Source organism: Rana temporaria, chromosome 5 (genome assembly GCF_905171775.1).
Source record: "Rana temporaria chromosome 5, aRanTem1.1, whole genome shotgun sequence".
NCBI classification, from domain to species: Eukaryota; Metazoa; Chordata; class Amphibia; order Anura; family Ranidae; genus Rana; species Rana temporaria.
In genome coordinates, this window is record NC_053493.1 from 78,509,822 (window position 1) to 78,533,690 (window position 23,869).

The 23,869-nt window shown below is 44.6% G+C and overlaps 1 protein-coding gene across 7 annotated transcripts in view; it reads left to right on the forward strand.

Moving 5' to 3' along the window:
• The window catches only part of KMT2C (lysine methyltransferase 2C), a 310,800-nt gene that overhangs the window by 66,844 nt on the left and 220,087 nt on the right, over positions 1 to 23,869 (forward strand). For all 7 annotated transcript variants that reach the window (XM_040352734.1, XM_040352731.1, XM_040352735.1 and 4 more), the window contains exons 2-4: positions 6,643 to 6,731; positions 11,741 to 11,879; positions 20,490 to 20,675. In XM_040352734.1, coding sequence (XP_040208668.1) covers positions 6,643 to 6,731; positions 11,741 to 11,879; positions 20,490 to 20,675 — 414 coding nt within the window. The remainder of the gene's footprint in view (positions 1 to 6,642; positions 6,732 to 11,740; positions 11,880 to 20,489; positions 20,676 to 23,869) is intronic.

Sequence of the window (23,869 nt, forward strand, 5' to 3'; positions counted from 1 at the left end):
CACGGACAAAGCGGGGATTTAACTGGAGGATTAATACGTAAGACCCCTTGAAGGAAGGTCTTAACTAGCGAGTGGGTGGCCAGCGGCCGCTGAAACCACACTGACAAAGCTGAAATCTGTCCTTTGATTGTGCTTAATGCCAGTCCTTTATCCACTCCTAGCTGGAGAAAACGTAATACTCTATCGATGGTAAATTTGCGAGAAAGCCATCGCTTGGACTCACACCAGCCTACATAGGCCTTCCAGACCCTGTAATAAATCACCCTAGAGACCGGTTTCCTGGCTCTGATTAGGGTAGAGATTACTTTCTGAGACAGACCTCTACCCCTGAGAATCAGGGATTCAGCTTCCAGGCCGTCAAATTTAGATGCCGTAAGGCAGGGTGGAGGATCGGACCTTGCGATAGCAGGTCTGGCCGTAGAGGAAGAGTCCAAGGGTCTCCCACTACCATCTTCAGGATTAGTGAATACCATGCCCTTCTGGGCCATGCTGGAGCTACCAGGATGACTGGTATGTGCTCCACCCTGATCCTGCGCAGCAGGCGGGGTAGTAACTGGAGCGGGGGAAATGCATAAAGAAGTTTGAACTGATGCCAAGGGCAAACTAACGCATCGGTTCCGCAGGCTCTGGGATCCCTTGTGCGGGACATGAACCTGTCTAGCTTCTTGTTTAGTCTCGATGCCATGATATCCACGTCCGGCACTCCCCACTTCTGGCAGAGTGTCTGAAAGACCTGTGGATGCAGAGACCACTCCCCCGGCAATAGAGTCTGGCGACTTAAGAAGTCCGCCTGTAGGTTGTCCACTCCGGGAATGAATATAGCCGATATGCAGGGCACATGGGCTTCTGCCCACAAGAAAATCAAGCTCACTTCTTTCTGAGCGGCTTGACTCTTGGTTCCCCCTTGGTGATTTATGTATGCCACCGCCGTGGCATTGTCCGATTGTATTCTCACCGGGAACCCCTGCAGTTTGGACGTCCAAGCCCTGAGGGCTAGTCGGGCAGCTCTGAGCTCCAAGATATTGATGGGCAACTGCTTCTCTGCCGCTGCCCAAGTGCCCTGGCGAGTGCAACCATCCAAAATTGCTCCCCAGCCGATCAGGCTGGCGTCTGTGGTTACTATCTTCCAGGTCACAGGACTGAACGTCTTTCCCTTCAGGAGATTCTGATGGTTTAAGCACCAAGATAGACTTTGCCGGACTCTTGGTGAGAGTGGCAAAGGAATCTCCAAGGCCTGAGGCCTCTTGCTCCATGCTGACAGGATGGCTGCCTTCAGGATGCGAGTGTGGCTCTGAGAATACGGTACCGCCTCGAAGGTGGCCACCATCTTGCCTAGTAGCCGCATACATAGGCGAACAGTTGGCTTTCTCTTGCTCAGAACTATTTGTATTAGCTCTTTGATGGCCTTGACCTTTAATAGAGGTAGGAACACCTTCTGTTGTTCTGTATCCAATCTCATGCCGAGATATTCCAGCTGCCTTGTGGGCCGAAATGCTGATTTGTCTCGATTTAGGACCCAGCCGAACCTCTCGAGGTACTGAACCCTGAGGGCGACTGCTCGTTCCAGGCCAGGAAACGAGTGGTCTACGACCAAGAGGTCGTCCAGGTAAGCTAGGACCGTGACCCCTTGGGTCCTTAGATTGGCTAGGATTGGGGCTAGGACCTTCGTGAATACCCGGGGGGCCGTAGCCAACCCGAAGGGGAGCGCCACAAATTGGAAATGACGCTGAGCCACCGAGAAGCATAGAAATACCTGATGTGGCTGAAAAATTGGCACATGAAGGTAAGCATCCTTTATGTCTATGGACGCCATGAAGTCGTCCTTCTGGAGCACGGCGACAGCTGACCGAATAGTTTCCATCCGGAATGAGCGGACCTTTAGGTACGCATTTACTCCCTTTAAGTCCAAAATTGGCCTGACATCGCCGTTGGGCTTTGGGATGATAAACAGGTTGGAGTAGAACCCCAAGCCCTGTTCCTGGACTGGTACTTCTACTATCACCTTCTGGCACAGCAGATGATTCAATGCCGCCATCAACGCGGCTCCCTTCACCGGGTCGCCTGGTACTCTTGACTCCTGGTAATGAGGAGGAGGGAATTCTGAAAATTCTAGTTTGTAGCCCGTGGCCACGGAAGACCGTACCCAGCAGTCGGGAATGCTGGCCTCCCAAACTTCTGCAAAGAGACGTAGCCTTCCCCCCACCATCGTGGGTGGGGGCGCCCCTTCATAAGGCCGACTTGGGGGCTGGCTTCGCAGGCTTGCGGTACCACTGCTTCTTGCCCCCAGTGGCTTGGCCTTGTGGCTTTTTGTTAATGCCTGATCTTGCAGGAGGCCGTCGATACTGTCTGGTATTAGAGAGCCCCTGTCCCGGGGAGGGCTGGCGCTTAAACGCGGGCCCTCGGGCTTTCTTCTTGACTGGCAAGAGAGTGCTTTTGCCGCTTGATATAGTCTGAATATATCTATCCAGATCTTCTCCGAAGAGTCGTCCTCCATGGAAGGGAAACCCTACCAGGAGCTTTTTGCATGGGGGCTCAGCCTCCCAACTCTTCAACCATAAGAGCCTTCTCATATGGATTAGAAATAAGGATAAACGTGATGCCTGCTGGATGGAGTCCTTGATAGCATCCACCGTAAAGCGTATAGCCCTCGGTATATCCGAAAATTCCTCTGCCTGCTGGGCAGGGATAAGTTTAAGCATTTGCTTAGTCTTATCTGATAATGCTTGGGTAATTCCAATAGCAGCCACAGCGGGCTGAACTATCGCCCCTGCTGAAGTAAAGGAGGCTTTCAGCAATGTTTCCAAGCTTTTATCAACCGGATCCTTAAACACCTGTACGTTTTCCACCGGACAAGTTAAAGATTTGTTCACATAGGAGATGGCTGCGTCCACCGCCGGGGGCGCCCATCTTTTGGAGAATTTCTCCTCCATAGGATATAAAACAGAGAATTTTTTAGGTGGTAAAAAGACTCTATCTGGCTTAATCCAATCCTGAAACATGACCTCCTCGAGTAGAGGATGGATCGGAAAAACTGCGTTGCTTTGAGGCGTTCTTAAAGAGCCTAAAGCTGAAACCGCCGATACTTGAGGTTCTGGTATGGGTAACTTAAATGCCTCATGGACCATGTCCGTTAAGGCCTGAACCCACAAACTTTCCCCTTGGGAGGCTGAACCAGACCCCTCAGTATCCAGATCCTCGATCTCTGAACCACCCTGGTCCAAAGCGTCAAGTCTATCCAATTCCCCTAGGGAAAGGATTTCTGTGTCTGAGGGTTCTTGCTCGGGTGACGGAGACCTAGTCCGCTTTCTACCCGATATAGCTTTAGCTATCCTTTTTGCCATTCTTTTCTCTAGTTCACCTAAAGAAACAGCAAGAACTCTCTCAGTGACAAAGCCGGGGTTGGACTGACCTGGATCAGCCCCAGCACCAGATCCCCCAGGTCCCATCAAGGCGTGCCCTGATATGTCCTGTGGGGAGAGCAGCGGCATAGCCGTGTCTGAGCCCTCGGATTTTGCGGGGGAATCCCCACCCCCTGTACCCTCTGACCCAGAAGGCATGGTACAATACCGAGGTACACCTGCTATCACCCAGCCACAGACGTAGCTAAGGGGATCTGTCGGTTTGGGAGCGATAGAGACTAACGCCCAAACTGAGAAGGGAGATCAGCAGTTCTTTCCCTTCTTCTTTTTCTTTTTCTTTTTTTTTTTGAAGAGGAAAAGAAACCACTCTGTCTCCCACTAAGTATTGCCAATAGCCATCTGCTGAAAAAAGGAAAAGAAAACCTATCTGTAGGTTTGACAGTCCTTAGAAAAAAACTGCAATTCTTCCTTTCACCACCGGGGGTGTCCTCGGCGTGCTCCGCTCTGTGTCCTCCTCTCCTCTAGCTCAGGATGACACTGAGCTCTTGGCAGCTAATGGAAGGACCTCCCCTTCCTTTATTTGTGATTCGCCGCCACCGGGATGCGCCCCCACCACGGAAACGGCGCGAAAATCGTTTATATCTCGGGCACGCGCGCGCGCCCGTCGGCGGGGGCCATCACACATGGAGGAGGACGGAGCAGCGCAGGCACCCAGGCAGGTAAGCCCTTTAGGTAGGTCACAGACCTCCTTTTAGCATGGGAAAAAGACTCCCCTTACAGAGATCCCACACCTAGCGCCAGCAGCCCAGCTAAACAACACTTACCAGGGAGGTCACATATTACTGGGGAAAAAAGATTGAATCATCCTGTCTCTGTCATAGACATAGTGATTCCTTGCCAATGCAGAGCATACCCAGGCCTGTCCCCCTGTGCACCCCCTGTAGGGAACCTGCTAAGAACCAAGTTCCGCAAGCTCCCCCAATACTTACCTGCTCCATGCCGCAGGACTTTTGCACAGAAAGAGGTCCAATCTTCCCCCATCTCCGTGGGTGGCGTCTAGACCTTCAGGCCCTGGGTTCCTATGAAGGAGCCACTGTCCTGGGCCCATATAGCACCCTGGCAACAGAAAACATTAGGCCCCCAAAGGTTTCTAAGTTCTGGGCCCAGGGTCCAGCTCTCTGAACAGAAAGCATTATGGGCTACACCCCAATGGTTTGGGGTCCGGTTGCTGACCACTTTAGCACTGAGGCCTTTGGACAGAACCGGTTAGCCCACCTTAATCCCAAGGATGTGGAGGTAAGCTAAACCATGACCAACACCTAAGACACTGGCGAAAAAACTGAGGTACTCCTCCTATGGGAGGGGGTTATATAGGGAGGGGCACTTCCTGTTTGAGATTGCCAGTGTCCATCACCTGAAGGTACTCCATATAACCCACATAGTAATGAATATGCCGCTCTGTGTCCCGTGATGTTCGAGAAAGAAAGCAAAAAGTGGCCCGGTCATTGACCAGCAATATGGTCCGTGCTGAAGTGGTTAACATGCACCCATACCTAATTATTTTGCCATAGTGTTTTTTTTTTTTATATAGCTGATAAAGGTAATCCTGCTTAATTATCAGTTTTACTGCTGGAAACCCTGATAAATGCTTGTTGCCTGGGATTTTGTACTGGGAAGTTGTTTTGCCTGTGTAGTGCAAACAGTGTTGAACCGTAATAGACGTGCTGTTTTTCTTCCTGTAGATCTGTTTGCAGATCCTTACATCACATTTAATGACCTATTACAATGATCTGGTGGGAAAGCAGAAAACTCCAGTAACCGAAACCAACTTATATTTTGCAACTGTGCCTGCCTACTTTTTTACAGGACAGCTTGCCTCTTTTTTGTTCATACATAGGCGATGGCCTGGCTGTCATTAATTCCCTGTATTTAAAAGACCCAATTTATAGGCATATTGGTAGTTAAAGTGGAACTTAACTTTATATGAGCATCATCACAAAGGCTGCATTCACACCTAAGCGACAGCCGCGTACGCGTGTAGCGGCAGATTTGCCGCGATTACAAATGTATCTTTTTTTTTTTCTAAAGTATTCCCATTGCTGTCTATGGGAAAACGCGCCTGTTGCGTGAAAAAAAGGGTCCGGGACTTTTTTTCAGGCGACAGGCGTTGCGCGTCTATGAGATGTGAACCATCTCCATAGACGGCAATGGGAATTCTCCCCTCTAGCGACAGAAGCGTCCCGCGTCGGGCGTTTTGTCGCTTAGGTGTGAATGCAGCCAAACTGTAAATGCTGTTTGTTTAGTTTTTAGTATTCAACGCAAACAAAACTTTCCATTCTTTATTTTGTTAAACCGTGGCCATCTTGAGCTAAGGGCAGAGGAACAACATCATTGGTTCCTGCTGTCTGTCAAATCAGAGATGGGGCTTGGCCATACTGTGTGCATCTATAGACACACAGTCCGGTTCAGGAGCAAGTCCACATGTCTGTTTGCATTGCCAATGGCTTGTTAACGGGGCAGACATAGAAAAGGAGGAGCCAAGTTTGCCAGCAGGGGATCCCAGAAGAGGCTTTGGCTCTCTGCAATACCATTGCACAGAGCAGGTAAGTATAAACCTGTTTATTTTAATAAAAATATATTTGATTTTAGTTCTGTCTTAAAGGAGTTCTCTAAGCTAAAACTTTTAACCCCCGCTGTGCCCGGGCTGTAAAACTATACAAAATAAACTTTCACTTACCTGCCTACGATCCCCCGTTGTTCCGATATCGCCGTCCCGTTCTCCGGTCCCGGTCTCTTCCACTTCCTGCGGGTCGGTGACTCACAGTGCGCTCAGCCTATCAGCGGCCGCGACGGGACATTGCTGCGGCCGCTGATAGGCTGAGCGCACTGTGAGTCACCGACCCACAGGAAGTGGAACAGACCGGGACCGGAGAACGGGACGGCGATATCGGAACAACGGGGGATCGTAGGCAGGTAAGTGAAAGTTTATTTTGTATAGTTTTACAGCCCGGGCACAGCGGGGGTTAAAAGTTTTAGCTTGGAGAACTCCTTTAACGTTTGTCTCCTGTCCACCATTGAGTAGCCTCGGGTTCTAATGTTGTACCGGGCCTGGAGGGTAAATTGGGTATTGGTTTATTGGAGGCAAGCAGCGTTCTAGAATATCCATCTGGTTGTGCAAAGAGTCTTTGGATTAAAAGAAAAACTTTCTGTGTTTTTATTTCTACTTATATCAAGTTGACACGCAAGCAGGGATTAATATTCTGTGTTTTTTTTTTCCTGGCAGGCCTCGGACTAGAGGAAAAGCCGCGTTGGAGGATGAAGATAGTATGGATGGACTTGAGGCAGCAGAACCTGAAAACTCTGCAGACACAGGTTAATATCCAGATGATGCTTCATTTGTACTTCAAGATTTTGAGTTGTTGCTGCTAGTTTTTTCTCACCAGCTCGGTCTGATGTGGTGCGTAAATGCATGCAGCTTGTCACACGTTGTGTCATGTGTTAATCATTGCAATAGGCTAGCTCATTCATTTGAGTTGACTACCTAACATACCACAATGGACCATGCAGCATTTTTGGGAGCGCAGTGCGCTACACTGGAAAGGTGTGTTGGGTGCCATTTAGAATGAACGGCACAACTCCACACAAATACGCATGTTTAACACCGTGCAGTGGTGTAAAGGGGCCTCAGATTAGGGTGGAGCTCTGCTTTAAAGTGATTCAAAGGGATATTTGTTTAAAATAATAAACATGTCATAGTGACCTGCTCCGTACGATGGTTTTGCACAGAGCAGCCCTGATACTCCTCTGGGGTACCCACTAATGCTCTTGTCTCCTCCACTTGCTATGGGGGTGCTCATGCAGGCTCGCTCCCAAGCTGGGCTCTGTGTGTCTATTGACACACACAGCGTGGCCCCACTCCATGCTCTCTTGTCACTGGCTTTTGACGGCAGCAGGAGCCAGTGGCTCTCACTGCTTTCTTAATCTCCCGTGAGGAGTGAGCGAGCCACTGCTCTGAAACACAGCGCTGGATTGAGAGCCTTTTTGGAATCCCAAGAGAAAAAACACCAGTAGTTGTCACTGGCATTGACAGCCGTTTACTGACATCCATGTGATCCCCATGTCATGGATAACGTGATCACATGATCAGGAACCTCGCTGTTTGATGGACACTGGAAGCTATAAGTGACAGTGCAGTCTCACAGCCAGAAGCATGCAGCATTGCATGGCTGCTCTTAGTTGCTAAAATGGAATGTATGTTATTCTTGCCTCTAGATTGCATTTTGCTATGGAAATGGGTTAGCACATCTGTGCTATATTTAAAGCTAAAAATAATAGGTTTGGTTTACATATACTGTAACCACTTGCCTGCTTTCACCCCCTTCCTGCCCAGGCCAGTTTTTGGCTTTTAGCACCGTCACACTTTGAACGACAATTGCACAGTCATGCAACACTGTATCCAAATTAAGTTTTTATCATTTTGAGACAGAGCTTTCTTTTGGTGGTATTTAATCACCACTGGGTTTTTTTTTTTTTTTTTGCTAAACCAAATGAAAAAATGCAGATTTTTTTTTAAAGAAAACAAGTTTTTGTTCCGGTTATAACATTTTCTAAATAAGTACTTTTTTTCTTTCACTGATGTTGTCATTATGAAGGGTATTTAAAAAGGGTGAACACAGTTGATTGATAATAAATGGCTTCTGCCAAACACTAACCATGAGTGAAAGATACGTTTTTAAGTGTTATCATTCATATTCTCTGAAAAATGAAATCCTAAATTCTGCCAGGGTATGTAAACTTATGAGCACAACTAGAGGTCGACCGATATGGGTTTTTCTCTGGCCGATGCCGATGCCGATATTTAGAAATCGGGGGAGCCGATGGCCGATATATGAGGCCGATTTTTGCGGCCGATATTTTGGGCCGATTTTTGGATTGGGATGCATTGTGGAGGAGGATGGATGGTGCTGGGCGTGGGTGGGAGATGCGTTGTGGAGGGGGAAAGATGGTGCTGGCTGTGCCTGGGGGATGCATTGTGGAGGGGGATGGCTGGATGTTGCTGGCCTTGGAGGGGGGATGCTTTGTGGAGGGGAAGAGATGGATGGTGCTGGCTGTGGATGGAGGGAGGGGGTGGATGGATGCAGCTGGCCGTGGGTGGGGGATGTATTGTGAAGGGGGATGGATGGAGCTGGCCGTGGGTGGGGGATGCATTGTGAAGATGGATGGAGCTGGCCGTGGGTGAGGGATGCATTGTAGAGGGGGGATGGATGGATGCAGCTGGCCGTGGGTGGGGGATGCATTGTGAAGGGGGATAGATGGATGGAGCGAGCTGGCCGTGGGTGGGGGATAAATTGTGAAGGGGGATGGATGGATGCAGCTGGCCGTGGGTGGGGGATGCATTGTGAAGGGGGGTGGATGGATGGAGCTGGCCATGGGTGGGGGATGTATTGTGAAGGGGGATGGATGGATGCAGCTGGCCGTGGGTGGGGGATGCATTGTGAAAGGGGATGGATGGATGGAGCTGGCCGTTGGTGGGGGATGGATGGATGGAGCTGGCCGTGGGTGGGGGATGCATTGTGAAGGGGGATGGATGGATGGAGCGAGCTGGCCGTGGGTGGGGGGATGTATTGTGAAGGGGGATGGATGGATGGAGCTGGCCGTGGGTGGGAGATGCTTTGTAGAGGGGGGTGGATGGATGGAGCTGGCCGTGGGTGGGGATGGATAAAATGAGTGTGTATACAGGAGAGGTGTGTGCTCTAACATGTACACACTGTTCCCTCCAGCACTGTCCATTGGATGACACCTGTGAGCTCCCACGTGAGTTGGAGTACAATCACTAGAGAGCCGAGGCACCTATCAGAGATGATAGGAATACTGTACATTACCCCAGTCTCCAGCAGCACGAGAAATGAATCCTTCAGCCACGCTGCTGGTAGCCTGCGCGCCGGCCCCGCCCCCCCCTACCTCGACGGGCTGTAGCAGAAAGCAAACTTGTCACAAGCCCGAGCAGCTGCAGTAGTTGCTTGTCTGCGCGAAGAGATCACAAAAGCTTCCTGCATGCTGGGACGGTGGCGGGATTACTTAACATGGGCTCTAGGCTACGGCTGCCGTAGCCTAGAGCCCATGTTAAGTAATCCCGCCACCGTCCCAGCATGCAGGAAGCTTTTGTGATCTCTTCGCGCAGACAAGCAACTACTGCAGCTGCTCGGGCTTGTGACAAGTTTGCTTTCTGCTACAGCCCGTCGAGGTAGGGGGGGGGAGGGGCCGGCGCGCAGGCTACCAGCAGCGTGGCTGAAGGATTCATTTCTCGTGGAGCGGGGTTTAGCGCGGCAGCCGAAAATCGGCCGATTTTTTTACAATAATCGGCCGATGCCGATTTCTTAAAAACTGCCAAATATCGGCCGATATATCGGCCGACCGATATATCGGTCGACCTCTAAGCACAACTGTGTGTGTGTGTGTGTGTGTGTGTATAGCATATTTTTGTTACCCTTGCATGAAATGAACCCACAATATATGACATAACTGGAAACTGACAAAATTGGCATACATAATTGTTCTGTACTTAAAGGCTTTGTACACTTTTAAATGTTTTGGTTGTTTTTGACTTTATATTAGTGCAGTTCCTTTTCCTGAGCTGTTTGCTTGCCTTACCTTGTAATGATGAGTTGTGGTGGCAGTTCGTAGTGTCGTGGTTGATTGATTCCTTGACTGATTGATGCCCAAGTATTGCTTTAGCTACCCTGTTCCTATCCACCAAGAGGGCAGGACAACTTCCTGTTGCGTGTCCCACAGTATCCAATGCAGTCCTTGCCTTTCGCTGTGTGTCTCATCACAAATGTGGAAGTGCTAATGTAATAAAAAAACTTCTTCCAGCTGTGTTGTCTGGGAATGCTCTGCCTTTGTGTCAGATCTACTGTGTAGCTCTCATCTGCACAAGCATTAGACGGAAGACACAGGTATTGTGGGATATATAGTTTCTTCACAGGAAATGTCAGTTCTCACACAAATCATGCATTAACATGTGCAGTGCAATGTACATTGCTGCTGCTTAACGGACGTTCAGAGGCAATTGGACACTTTTTTCAACTGCCCCTGAACTCATTTAATGTTATCTTATGTGTACATGTACACAGGTTTGTTTACTGTTGTTTTTAGGCAGTTGCGTTTTATAGGCCTTTTTTTAAGGCAAAAATATTTGTTCAGACGCCAAAGTTTCCGACGTTTCAGACCCCAAATGCGTCTAAACGCGGTACCCCGCGTTTAGCCACATTTTGTTTATAGGCGTTTTTAGTTTTTGCTCATTGTAAAAAAAAAATCAAATGCTTCCAGATGCAAACGCGGCTTTGATAAAAGAACAAAAAGATACTTTGTTCCTACTTATTCACGTGTTGTGTTAAAACTTGGCAGGCTACCTGGATTTTGTTTTTCCAGCTGTGAGAACTCGCTATACTTGTTAGAGAGAATCGTCGCATGCTGTTTGAAGACCGGTGTTCTGTTGAGAAGTGCCCCCTATCGAATAGTGCACATGGGCAGGGCAGAGCCGCACTCCAGCTGAGTTGCCGATCAGCTTTAGTGACATGAACATGCAAGCGTACATCGTAGGAGGTATCTCTCGATGGGAGTTACCATTTCACGGGCACAATTGAAACCTCTACAAAAAGCGAGGGGAGACCGTAGTTCTCACATTGTGCCCCGCTGTTGCAGGGCGGCTTTACAGTGTGCTGATGGTACGATTTCCCCGCTGTTTGTATAGGTTTAATATGTGGCTGTGAAATGGTATCTCCCATCGAGCGATACCTCCTACGATGTGCATGCGTAGTTTGTCCCAGGCACTATTCAAGGGGGGGCACTTGAATGAATGAGTGACTTGTATAGCGCTACACATGCAAACAGAATTGCCTCTAGGTGCTTTTTGCAGCCAGTGTCTTCCTGGCTGGTGCCGTCATTTACCCTGTAGGATTTCGACACGCTTGAGACACACATCTCAACAGAACATCGAGAAGGGAAAAAGATCGCGATTTTGATTCTTAACGATTAATCGCGCAGCTCTACCCGAGCCCCATCTCGATCCAGCGATGTGCAGGAGAGCCCCCCCCCCCAGCTCTCCGTATGCCCGAGACAGAGGGAGCCATTGGGGGGGGGGGCAGAGTTGCTTGTGTGCCCCCATTGCAAGCTGCTTGCTCTGGGGGCACTCGGCAGGTGGGAGGCACCTGAGAAGAGGAGGATCTGGGCTGCTCTGTGCAAAACCACTGCACAGAGCAGGCAAGTATGACATGCTTGTTGTTAAAAAAAAAAAAAAAAAACTAATATTGCTTTTGAATTTCAATACAGCATCAAATACGTAAATAAATTGAAACCGCTAAATCTTCTATTTTTTTCAGACATTAAAGAAAAACCTGTGGAAGAGGGTGCCCAGACCGAAGCAACGGACGCTGAGCAGCTAACACCCATCCTCCAGCGCTCTTTATCCGAGGAGTCTGAGCCCTCCACTGCCTCTGTGGGAGTTGAAGCCAAAAGCAGGTCTGTATACACTGAGTAGACTGATGCTGAGTCAGGGCTGGGGGAAGGGCCTCTGTTTAGGGGGAATAATTGGGCAGAGAATGCTGGGAGTGGGATCTGAAGCATTAGCAGGCTGCATGAGCAGCTTCCAAACTAGATCCTGGATGTCTTAATTATTGCAAAAGAGCGTGATGGGGAAAGATGCATCCAATGCCGTTTTGTTAACAGTTGGTTAAAAGGTTTCTAGGGTATGAACTTGTAAAACGGCCTTTTCACTGGCTCCTGACGTATTGCTTTAAGTTGACAGGCAGCAGTTTTCTTTATTTCTTAAAGCAATTGTTACAGCTTAATTAACTTTAATAGTCTTTCAAATCTGGTCTGGAATCCTTTAATACGTTGGCTTGTGTGATATGGTAGAAACAAAGAAACCACAACAAGAATGGATATAAAGACAGGATTTGTAGATACTCGGCTATTTGTAAAAATATTTTAGCAGAAATGCTTCAATGGTTTTATTTGATTTTTACATATATTATAAGAATATACCACAGTATCCCTCCTTCTTTTAAATCTATTTCATTTTTCTTTATCTAATACAAAATTTGACAGTATAACAAGAGCAGTTTAATTGGCTGCCAACTGTGAGATGTCTCTGCTAACAGAAAGAAGGAAGTGGCAGAAGTTTCAGCGTCGGACGTCATTTACCTTTTATGGTCTTCTTACTCGGCTAAGACATGCACATGATTAATGATGCAAAATATGAAGCGATTGCATTTAGAATGAAACCCGGCTAGTAGGATTTCAGAAAGGAAAATGGTACTAATGGGTATTTTCTGTGGTCTATCTTCATATTCTTCTAGCTCTTGCACTTTTTTTATTCCAACTCTCAGCCTAATTTCTGAATGGCATGAAAAATTTGTGTAGCTATGAGATTGTAATGAGTATTTGCCGTCACACTCATGTCCTGTTGGAACATTTAGATACTTGATACTAGAGAGACGTGTCCACATTAACCACTTAAGACCCGGACCAAAATGCAGCTAAAGGACCTTGCCCTTTTTTACAAATTGGGACTGCGTCGCTTTAACTGACAATTGCGCGGTCGTGCGACGTGGCTCCCAAACAAAATTGGTGTCCTTTTTTTTCCCACAAATAGAGCTTTGTTTTGGTGGTATTTGATTACCTCTGCGGTTTTTATTTTTTGCGCTATAAACAAAAATAGAGCGACAATTTAGAAAAAAATTCAATATTCACTTTTTGCTATAATAAATATCCCCCCAAAATAAATAAAAAAACATATTTTTTCCCTCAGTTTAGGCCGATACGTATTCTACCTATTTTTGGTTAAAAAAAATCGCAATAAGCGTTTATCGGTTGGTTTGCGGAAAATTTATTGCATTTACAAAATAGGGGATAGTTTTATTGCATTCTTATTAATTTTTTTTTTCACTACTAATGGCGGCGATCAGCGATTTTTTTCGTGACTGCGACATTATGGCGGACAATTTTGACACATTTTTGGGACCATTGTCATTTTCACAGCAAAAAATGCATTTAAAATGCATTGTTTATTGTGAAACAGACAGTTGCAGTTTGGGAGTTAACCACAGGGGGCGCTGAAGGGGTTATGTGTCACCTAATGTGTGTTTACAACTGTAGGGGATTGTGGCTGTCGGTGTGACGTCATCAATTGTGGATCTCTATAAATGAGATCACACGATCGATGACACCGCCACAGTGAAGAACGGGGAAGCCGTGTTTACACACGGCTCTCCCCGTTCTTCAGCTCCGGGGACCGATCGCGGGACTACAGCGGCGATCGGGTCCGCAGGTCCCGCGGTACCCGGAGCTTCGGACCGGGCTTAAAGATCAACGTACATATACGTTGATGTGCCCAGCCGTGCCATTCTGCCGACGTATATGTGCAGGAGGCGGTCCTTAAGTGGTTAAATACTTTGGTACTGATAGAATTTAAAGAAGTATGGCCAAACTTTTTTTGGCTACACTTCTCCTATGAATGACAGGAGTGCAGTTATTCACTTGACAGCTGGCCAAAGCCCGCAGTCGGGATCCAACCAGACTTCTGATTGCTCAGTTCTCATGCTGAGGCGGCAGCGGACAGATGCAGCATCAGATCGATGCTGCATCCACATACAGTGGATATAAAAAGTCTACACACACCTGTTAAAATGTCAGGTTTCTGTGATGTAAAAAAATGAGACAAAGATAAATCATTTTAGCACTTTTTCCACCTTTTAATGTGGCCTATAAACTGTTCAACTCGTTTGAACAACAAGCTAAAATCTTTTAGGTGGAGGGAAGTAAAAATAAAATATGGGTGCATAAGTGTGCACACCCTTAAACGAATACTTTGATTTTTTTTTTTTTCAGCACTCAGTCTTTTTGGGTATGAGTCTATCAATATGGCCATCTTGACTAGAGGTTGGCCGATATATCGGTTGGCCGATATATCGGTTGGCCGATATATCGGTTGGCCGATATATCGGTTGGCCGATATATCGGTTGGCCGATATATCGGTTGGCCGATATTTGGCGTTTTTAAATTAATCGGCATCGGCCGATTTGTGCTTTAAAAATGCCGATTTAAACTGCAGCACCGCGACTTGCAAAAAGCTTCTGTAATAGAAGTCAATGCAAGTTGCCTGAAGCTTCCCGTAGAAGACCTTCTCTCTCTCCTGGGCAGCCTGCCAAGTTTTAGAAAATATATACAATGTTGCTACTTATCAATGAACTGAACTCCGTGTAGGAGAATTCTCAGTTTAACCATTTAAAGGCTAAATCTTTGTTGACACTTGATGCTTACAAGTAAAAATCCTGTATTTTCTGCTAGAAAATTACTTGGAACCCCCAAACATTATATATATTTTTTTTTAGCAGAGACCCTAGGAAATAAAATAGCGATTACTGCAATATTTAATGTTACACGGTATTTGCGCAGCGGTCTTTCAAACACATTTTTTGGGGAAAAAAAATATACTTTAACAAAAAAAAAAAATAAACAGTAAAGTTAGCCCATATTTTTTTTTTCATCCAAAAGTTTTCATTACCTGTTTGTGTAAAATATTATATATATATATATATATATATATATATATATATATATATATATATATATATATACACATATATATATATATATATATATATATATATATATATACACATATATATATATATATATATATATATATATATATATATATATATATATATACATATATTACACAAAAACAGGTAATGAAAACTTTTGGTCGAAAAAATAAAAATATGGGCTAACTTTACTGTTTAGCCCAAAAGCGCCTGAAAAATCAGCTTAACATATCGGCCCAAAAAAATCGGCATCATAAATCGGCTATCGGCCGCCGCGATTTCTAAATATCGGCATCGGCCAGAGAAAAACCCATATCGGTCGACCTCTAATCTTGACTAGCCAATATTTGCCCACTTTTCTTTGCAAAAACACTCCAAATATGTCAAATTGCGAGGGCATCTCCTGTGCACAGCCCTCTTCAGATCACCCCACAGATTTTCAATCTGATTCAGGTCTGGGCTCTGGCTGGGCCATTCCAAACCTTTAATCTTCTTCTGGTGAAGCCATTCCTTTGATGTATGCTTTGGGTCGTTGTCATGCTGAAAGATGAAGTTTCTCTTCATGTTTGGCTTTCTAGCAGAAGCCTGAAGGTTTTATGCCAATATTGACTGGTATTTGGAAATGTTCATAATTCCCTCTACCTTGACTAATGCCCCTATTCCAGCTGAAGAAAAACAGCCCCAAAGCATGATGCTGCCCCCACCATGCCTGGCGGTGTGTATGGTGTTCTTTTGGTGATGTGAATTGTTTTTAACACACTTTCCAACATGCTTTTGAGAGACTTCAGATGTGTTTTTACAAAATTTGGCCGGGCTTGGATGTTTTTCTTGGTAAGAAAAGGCTTACATCATGCCACTCTACCCCATAGCCCAGACATATGAAGGTATATGGGAGATTGTTGTTGCATGTACCACACAGCCAGTACTTTCTAGACATTCCTGCAGCTCCTTTTAATGTTGCTGTAGGCCTCCCTGACCAGTTTTCTTCTTGTCTTTTCTTCAATTTTGTAGTGTTGTGCAGTTCTTGATAATGTCTCTGTTGTGCCATATTTTCTCCACTTGATGATGATTGTCTTCACTGTGTTCCATGGTATATCTAATGCCTTGGAAAATCCTTTGTACCCTTCTCCTGACTGATACCTTTTAACAGTGAGATCCCTCTGATGGTTTGGAAGATCTCTGCGGACCATGGCTTTGGCTGTAGGATGTGACTAAATGTCAGGGAAGACCTTCTGGAACAGCTGAACTTTATTTTGGGTTAATCAGAGGCACTTTAATGGCAGATGTGTACCGACTCCTATTTAACATGAGTTTGAATGTGATTGCTTAACCCTGATGGGTTTTACTTCTTTTGTTCCATTCAAAGTATAAGCATAATGGGCTAGTATGCATCACATACTAGCCCATTATGTATGTGGAGCAGCCCACACTGTCCCCCGCTGCAGGCCGCATCAACTTTACCCCTCTTCCTTCTGGGGCCCGCAGACTCTGGCTGTATGACTGGCCAGAGCTGCATGACGTCACTTCATGTGCGCCGGAGCCACCCGTCATGGCACTCGCTCGGCGAGAAATGGCACGGAGGACTGTTTATTTAAAGCGTGTGCGCCGATGCACTACAAGGTAAATATCTCCTAAACGGTGCACATTTAGGAGATATTTACAGTACCTATAGGTAAGCCTTATGCTGTGTGTTTTTTTTTTTTTGGTTCAATATACTTCAGTGGAGAAGCTGCAGAAAAGCATGTAATGTGTTTTTGCGGCAATTTGTGTTTTGTAATCTGCCCAACAACAAATTGGCCCAAAAAAATTATTTTTTTTTTTTTTAAGGCTATTATCCGATTAATCAAAATAATAATCAGCCAACTAATCGATTATGAAAATAATCGTTAGTTGCAGCCCTAAATCAGATTTCTGGTTGGTTGTTTTGGAAAAAGCTATCCCACATTCAGACGATAGAGAGTGAACAGAAGCAACACTGAAACAGACTATTGGACTCTTCTGTGTACTATATGCAACAATACAAAGACATTGGGGTTGATTTACTAAAGGCAAATCCACTTTGCACTACAAGTGCATTTGGAAGTCTTGCTGCGGCCAATCACCCTGTATGGTACCTGCAGGATTTCAAATTAAAGGTGAAAAGGGATATTCCCTTGGCATAGATTAGTATTGATCTTTTCTGGTTTAATGGTATCACATTGATACTAAGGAAAGGAATACGGTTATCTTCAATGAAGGATGTGTTTTTAATGCCTGATTTTATGGGGAAAAAAGTGTGCGGTATACGCTGATAAATACGATGGTTCCTTTAAGCTAGTGCATTGGTAGTTCACTTACCCTTTCCTTCGATTTCCCTTCTAAATCTTATTTTTCTTTGTTTTGAATTTCTCACTTCCTGTTTCTCCTCAGTAAGCTTTCCACCATCATCCGAGCGGTGGAAAGTCATTTAGAACAGCTTACTGAGGAGGAACAGGTAGTGAGAAATTCAGACAAAGAAAACAAAGAAAAACAAACATTTAGAAGGGAAATTGAAGGAAAGGGTAAGCGAACCAACAATGCACTAGCTCAGGGTTTGACAAATTTGCTTGGAATCTAGGAGCCAGCTAAAAAAGTTAGGAGCCAGAAAATGCACCCCGTCCCGACGAGCTTGCGCGCAGAAGCGAACACATACGTGAGCAGCGCCCGCGTATGTAAACGGTGTTCAAACCACACATGTGAGGTATCGCCGCGATTGGTAGAGCGAGAGCAATAATTCTAGCCCTAGACCTCCTCTGTAACTCAAAACATGCAACCTGTAGATTTTTTTTAAACGTCGCCTATGAAGATTTTAAAAGGTAAAAGTTTGTCTGCATTCCATGAGCGGACGCAATTTTGAAGCGTGACATGTTGGGTATGAATTTACTCCGCGTAACATTATCTTTCATACTATTAAAAAAAATGGGGATAACTTTACTGTTGTCTTATTTTTTAATTAAAAAAGTGTAATTTTTTCACAAAAAAGTGCGCTTGTAAGACCTCTGCGCAAATACGGCGTGACAGAAAGTATTGCAACGATCGCCATTTTATTCTCTAGGGTCTTAGGATAAAAAAATATATATAATGTTTGGGGGTTCTAATTAGAGGGAAGAAGATGGCAGTGAAAAATTACATTAGAATTGCTGTTTAACCACTTGCTTACTGGGCACATATACCCCCCTCCTGCCCAGGTGAAATTTCAGCTTTCGGCACTGCATCGCTTTAACTAACAATTGCGCGGTCGTGCGACGTGGCTCCCAAACAAAATTGACGTCCTTTTTTCCCCACAAGTAGAGCTTTCTTTTGGTGGTATTCGATCGCCTGTGCGGTTTTTATTTTTTGCGCTATAAACAAAAAAGTGAGACAATTTTGAAAAAAATACAATATTTTTTACTTCTTGCTATAATAAATTAATTTCAGTTTTCATGGCAGCTTTTGATGTAACTGTTGTAATGTGAGCAATATCAGAAAGGTTCTAAATTGTCTAGAAGTACATAATAGTCAATATACACACTCTGTATATGTATGATATTAAAGTTTAGCCCAGGGTCAGAAACCACCAGCAATATTGATGGCAAGCAAAGGAAGCCTGAAACACCTTACCCATCGAAAAATCCAGCCGGCCAGTGCTGGCAGCTGGCTTCACAGCAGGGGGTCCCGCTAGCTTTTTCCCACCTCCATTCCTGCCCACCTCATTCGGCCTGCCTTCATTTAGCCGATATCCTCCGTTCCCACCCACCTCCGTTTTCCATGCACCTCATTTGGTCTGCCTGCAATATGCTAGTGTTCAGTTAGCCCTAGGGTATGCTGTGCCTGACCCACTGTTCTGCATGTCAAAGGGCTTTCACACTGGAGCGATGTACTAGCAGGACGGTAAAAAAAGTCCTGCTAGCATCTTTGAGGCGCTGTAGGAGCGGTGAATACACCACTCCTTAAGATCCCCTGCCCATTGAAAACAATGGGCAGCACCACCGAACCGCCGCAGCAGCGCTTTGCCGACGGTTTTACCATTTTTCATCCACTAGTGGGGGATTAAAAGCGCCCCACTAGCAGCCGAATAGCGCTGCTAAACTATGGCAAGGCGACGCTAAATATGGTGGCGCTTTACCGCCAAAGCCCCCACCGCCCCAGTGTGAAAGGGGCCTTAGTGGTATTTAATGGCCATCATTATTTTTGCCAAAGACTAACAATTTGGGGAAAAAAAGATAAACATTTCTTTCTTTTATAACGTTTTGCAAAGAAATGGATATTTTTTCTTCATAAATATAGGCTAAAATATATTCTGCTACGTTTGGTTGGTGAAAACAACCCAAATCGGTGTCTCTTGTTTTAGTCTGTAGGAAAGTTATAGAGTCCGCAAACTATGGTATATTTCTGAAAATCGATCAGTCCTAATGTATGAACAACCTATCATTTCTTGAGGCCCAAAATCACCAGGATAGTGTAAATACCCCACAAATGACACCTTTCTGGAATGTAGACAGTCCAAGGTATTTATAAAGTAAGAGGCATGGCAAGTTTTTTTAAGTAATTTTCTTAGTTTTTTTTTTGTCATCATTTTTGGAAAACCAGTGCTGTGCATAGTTGTCATATAACTGGTGTGGCGGTGATCAGAGATACAACTGGTGACAGTATGAAAGAAAAAATCTTTACTTTTGTTTTATTATATATAATATATATTTAAAAAAAAACTAAATGTAAACACACTTTGAGTATTATGTTACCATTTTACTGAATGAAATCAATTAATTCAGTTTGTTTTGTCATAATTGGCTGTGATTGGCCACTGCTGATCACATGGCACATATGGTCTAGCAAGCCATCCGTTGTTTATAACTGTCATGTGACCTGCTGTGATTGGTTACAGTGGTCACATGGTACTATCAGGAGGCTGAAACTGTGATCTGTCATCGGCTTTGTCCAGTGGTTACAGCCATTGTTCTGTGTGATCCAGGAGGATGGATTGACGAGAGCCCAGCGTTATTTGGCCATAGGCCATGCAGGAACAAGTTACATTTTTGCTGTTACTGATGTATGTTATAAGTCAGCAGCAATGTCAGGGGGGTTCTCACACACTCCCACACAGGCAAATCTGACAAGCCCCAGTAGTGCGAGACCAGGGTGTGCTTTCAGAAGATATAGACTAGGGGTTTAAAAAAAAATTCAGACCTAATTTTTTTTTTTTTTTAAACATGTGTAAGAAATGGCTTTTGCAGCGAAAGGGTCAATGCTTTGATTGTAGAGATGAGAACAGTTGGAGTGATTTTGTAGTTTAGCGAAAGACAACTGAGCAGGACTGGCAACATTCAATCCACAAAATTGCTGTGTGTTGGCATCCCACAACAAGAAGTTAGTAGCTGACAGATCAACAGATATTTCTGTACTTCAAGAAGATAGAACATGATGGGGATGTGCATGTATTGCAGCAGTAATACTGCATATGTTTATTTTTATTTCATTATTTATATTTTGTCCTGACATGCAATTTGCTTTTTTTTTTTGCAGTGAACAACTTTGTGCGTTCTGTTACTGTGGTGAAAGGAGTCTCTTGGGACAAGGGGAATTAAAACATTTCGGTCCATCTCCCGACTTTATCCTGCCATGGAAAACACTGACTGAGAAAAAAGATCCTGATGGCAGTGATGAGATTTTCAAAGCCACCGGAAAGACAACAAAACGAGCGCATCGAAAGTGAGTATGCATGACAACTGTATGGGTTAGGGTTGTCTTTCACATATATGCCTCCCGTATACTGCCTGGCCCTATGTGAAAAAGTTATTTCCCCTAAACCTAATAACTGGTTGTGCCACCCTTGGCAGCAACAACTGCAATCAAGCGTTTGCACATGGCTGTGGAGGAATTTTGTCTCGCTCTTTTTGGCAGAATTGTTTTAGTTCAGCCACATTCGTGAAATCTGACCTGGGCACATATATCTGTAGTGTTTAGTTATCTCTCTCCTCTCCTCCAAAGCTCTGAGTCCTGTGTTTTTCTGCTGCTCTGTTCCTCTGTTATAACTCCCGACGGGTTCTCTGACACCTGAGATAAAACCGGCTGGAAATTTGTGTCGGGAAGAGTGCTATAAATTTGCAGAGAGCTGGTCTATTTGCAGCACAGCTCTGCATAGGTCTACTTGAAAACAGTAGACTTTCTGCAGTCTTTAATCGTTTGAAATAACCCCAATGCTTCTGCTAGTCAAGAGGGGTTTGGATTACTAAATGTTCCTCACCCAACAAAATATTTACTTTGGAAAGTAAATGTTAGTCAATAATGTGAATCTGTGTTGACGTTAAATACCCAATCATACGTGAGAGATTAAAAAAAATAAAAAACAGGATATTTGCTATCACGTCATCGGGTATTAAAAGTAAACACAGCTTTGTATAATTTACTAATACTGTGCATTCATAAAGTATTCACATCCCCTTGACTTTTTTCAATTTGTTATGTTTGCTGATACAGTTGTTTAAATTCTCTTCATTTACACTCTGTACCCCATAATGAAACTGAAAACAAAATTTTAGAAATTTCTGCAAATTTATATATATAAAAAAAAAAATCACACTTAAGTATTCAGACCCTTTACTCAGTACTTTGCTAAAGCACATTTGGCAGCAATTACTGCCTGGAGTCTTTTTGGGTATAACGCCACAAGCTTTGCACACCTGAATTAGGGGATTTTCTGCCATTCTTCTTTGCAAATCCTCTCAAGCTCAGTCAGATTTGATGGGGACCGTTGGTGGACAGCCATTTTCAGTTCTCTCTCCAGAGATGTTCAGGGCTCTGGCTGGGCCACTCGAGGACATTAACAGAGTTGTCCCTAAGCCACTCCTGTGTTATCTTGACTGTATGCTTAGGAGCGGTGTCATGTTTAAAAGGTGAACCTTTGTCCTGGTCTGAGGTCCTGAGTGCCGTGGAACAGGTTTTCATTGGGGATATCTCTGTACTTTGCTCTACTCAGCTTTCCCTCAACCCGACCTGTCTCTGATTTCCTGCTGATGAAAAACACCCCCCAAAACATGCTGCCACCACCATGCTTCACAGCTGGGATGTTATTGGGCAGATAAGCGTTGCCTGGTTTCCTGCAGACATTGTTTAGAATTGAGGCCAAACCACTCAATCTTGGTTTCATCAAACCAGAGAATCTTGTTCCTCACTGAGAGTCCTTGAGGTGCTTTTTTGTAAACTGGAGCAATTGTTTGAGAGGCACTTCTTGTTACAGGCCTAAAACTTTAAAGCAAAACTTAAGTGGATCTGTATCTGAGCACAGCAGTGTGGAAATGCTGGTTTTATTCACTTTTAATATTCATAGCACTTACCCATCCATGCTCTATTTTGTTGAGAAAGCACTTTAAAAATGACGCCCCCCCCCCCCTCCTAGCATTTTTTGCCACAGCCATCTAGAGCACCTGGCCTTAGAACAGGCATTAAGGCAGGGGGATGTGTACTTCTGCGAAAACCCCTTATTCCTTCCTCCACATGAAAGAAATAAAGTGCCCACGAAGACTCCTGGAAAGTATGACATCATTTGGGCCTAGGCCAGAAACCAGGAAGCAACTAAAGAAATGTATTGTAAAAAAAAAAGTTTAAAACAAATATATAATACACCTTTCCATTTACTAATGCTAATAGCATAATGATTACATATTGTAAATGTTGACTGAGAGTTTAGATCAGCTATGTCAAGACAAAGTGAAGGAAAAACCTATGCAGGTCTTCTTTACAATGCATGAATCCAAGTAAGATAATGTAGTATTCTAGTGATCATATCTGCTTACGATAACTCACAAATACATTTGAAAGTCAAAGTAAAGTCCGAATTGTTCATCTCTTTAATTGTTCCTAGTCAGTAGTAAAAGTTTCAGCATGACGACTAAGTAACGTTTTGGATACAGGTCAGCAATGGCAGCCCACATTTCTCTTATGACGAGTATACTTGAATCTAAAGCTGTGTCCTGTTGTAGGCCTCGTATATCTAAGAGTAAAATGTGTTGATATGAGGACAAGTCACAAACCTTCATCGCATGTATTCACGCACGTACTGGCATAAGAATGGTTCTCTAACATTTAAAAAAAATATATTATTGTAATGGAAAATAAGGCGTGCAATGAAGCTTTGAGAGTTTTGATAAAGCCAGTCTCCCCCTATTAAGGTCTAGTTTGCCTTTTCTGTCATTTTACTATTCGTCTAACAATCAGGTTGTGTATAATTTGTTTTCTGTCCTGTTAAGTGTCTTTTTGTTACATTTGCTGTAAAGTTTTTTGGACATATGATGGTCAGGTTGTCAGATTTTCTGTTTGTTGTGGGCCTTAATAAGTTTGAGGTTCTGTTTTAAGTCCTATGACAAACCAGGAAATCTCTGACTGACATTCCAACCACATGTTGTGCACCAGTGGTGTAGATTGGGCTGGTGATGGCAATATTCCTTTCGCTACACTGTCTAGTTCACATCAAGCTGTTCAGACAGTCCGTCAATACACACCATGAGAATAATCCAGCCAATACAGGAGCTCAAATTTGCCTCTGGCTATCCACCTGCTAATAAAACCCAAGAGGTGTAACATGAGGCCACTGGGATCAGATGTAAGAGGTTTGTGTGTTTGGCAGCTGTTTCAGCCTCCTCACCATAGGGAGTGCTGAGGTGTTGGGAATTGCCAAGAAAGTCTCACGGTTTTTCTTGCTCACCTGATATCGGTCGGCATCTCTGCATTGTGCTGCTGATTCAGTGAAAGAATATTGCTAGAGGATAGGTGGAGGTGGGACTCCTTTATGTCAACCTTATAATGAAACACTTTGATATCTATCTGAATGCTGAAGCTAGTGTTGGTCTAGACCAGGGGTCTCCAAACTGCAGCCAGAGATGTGGCCCTTTTCTAGCCATTATCTG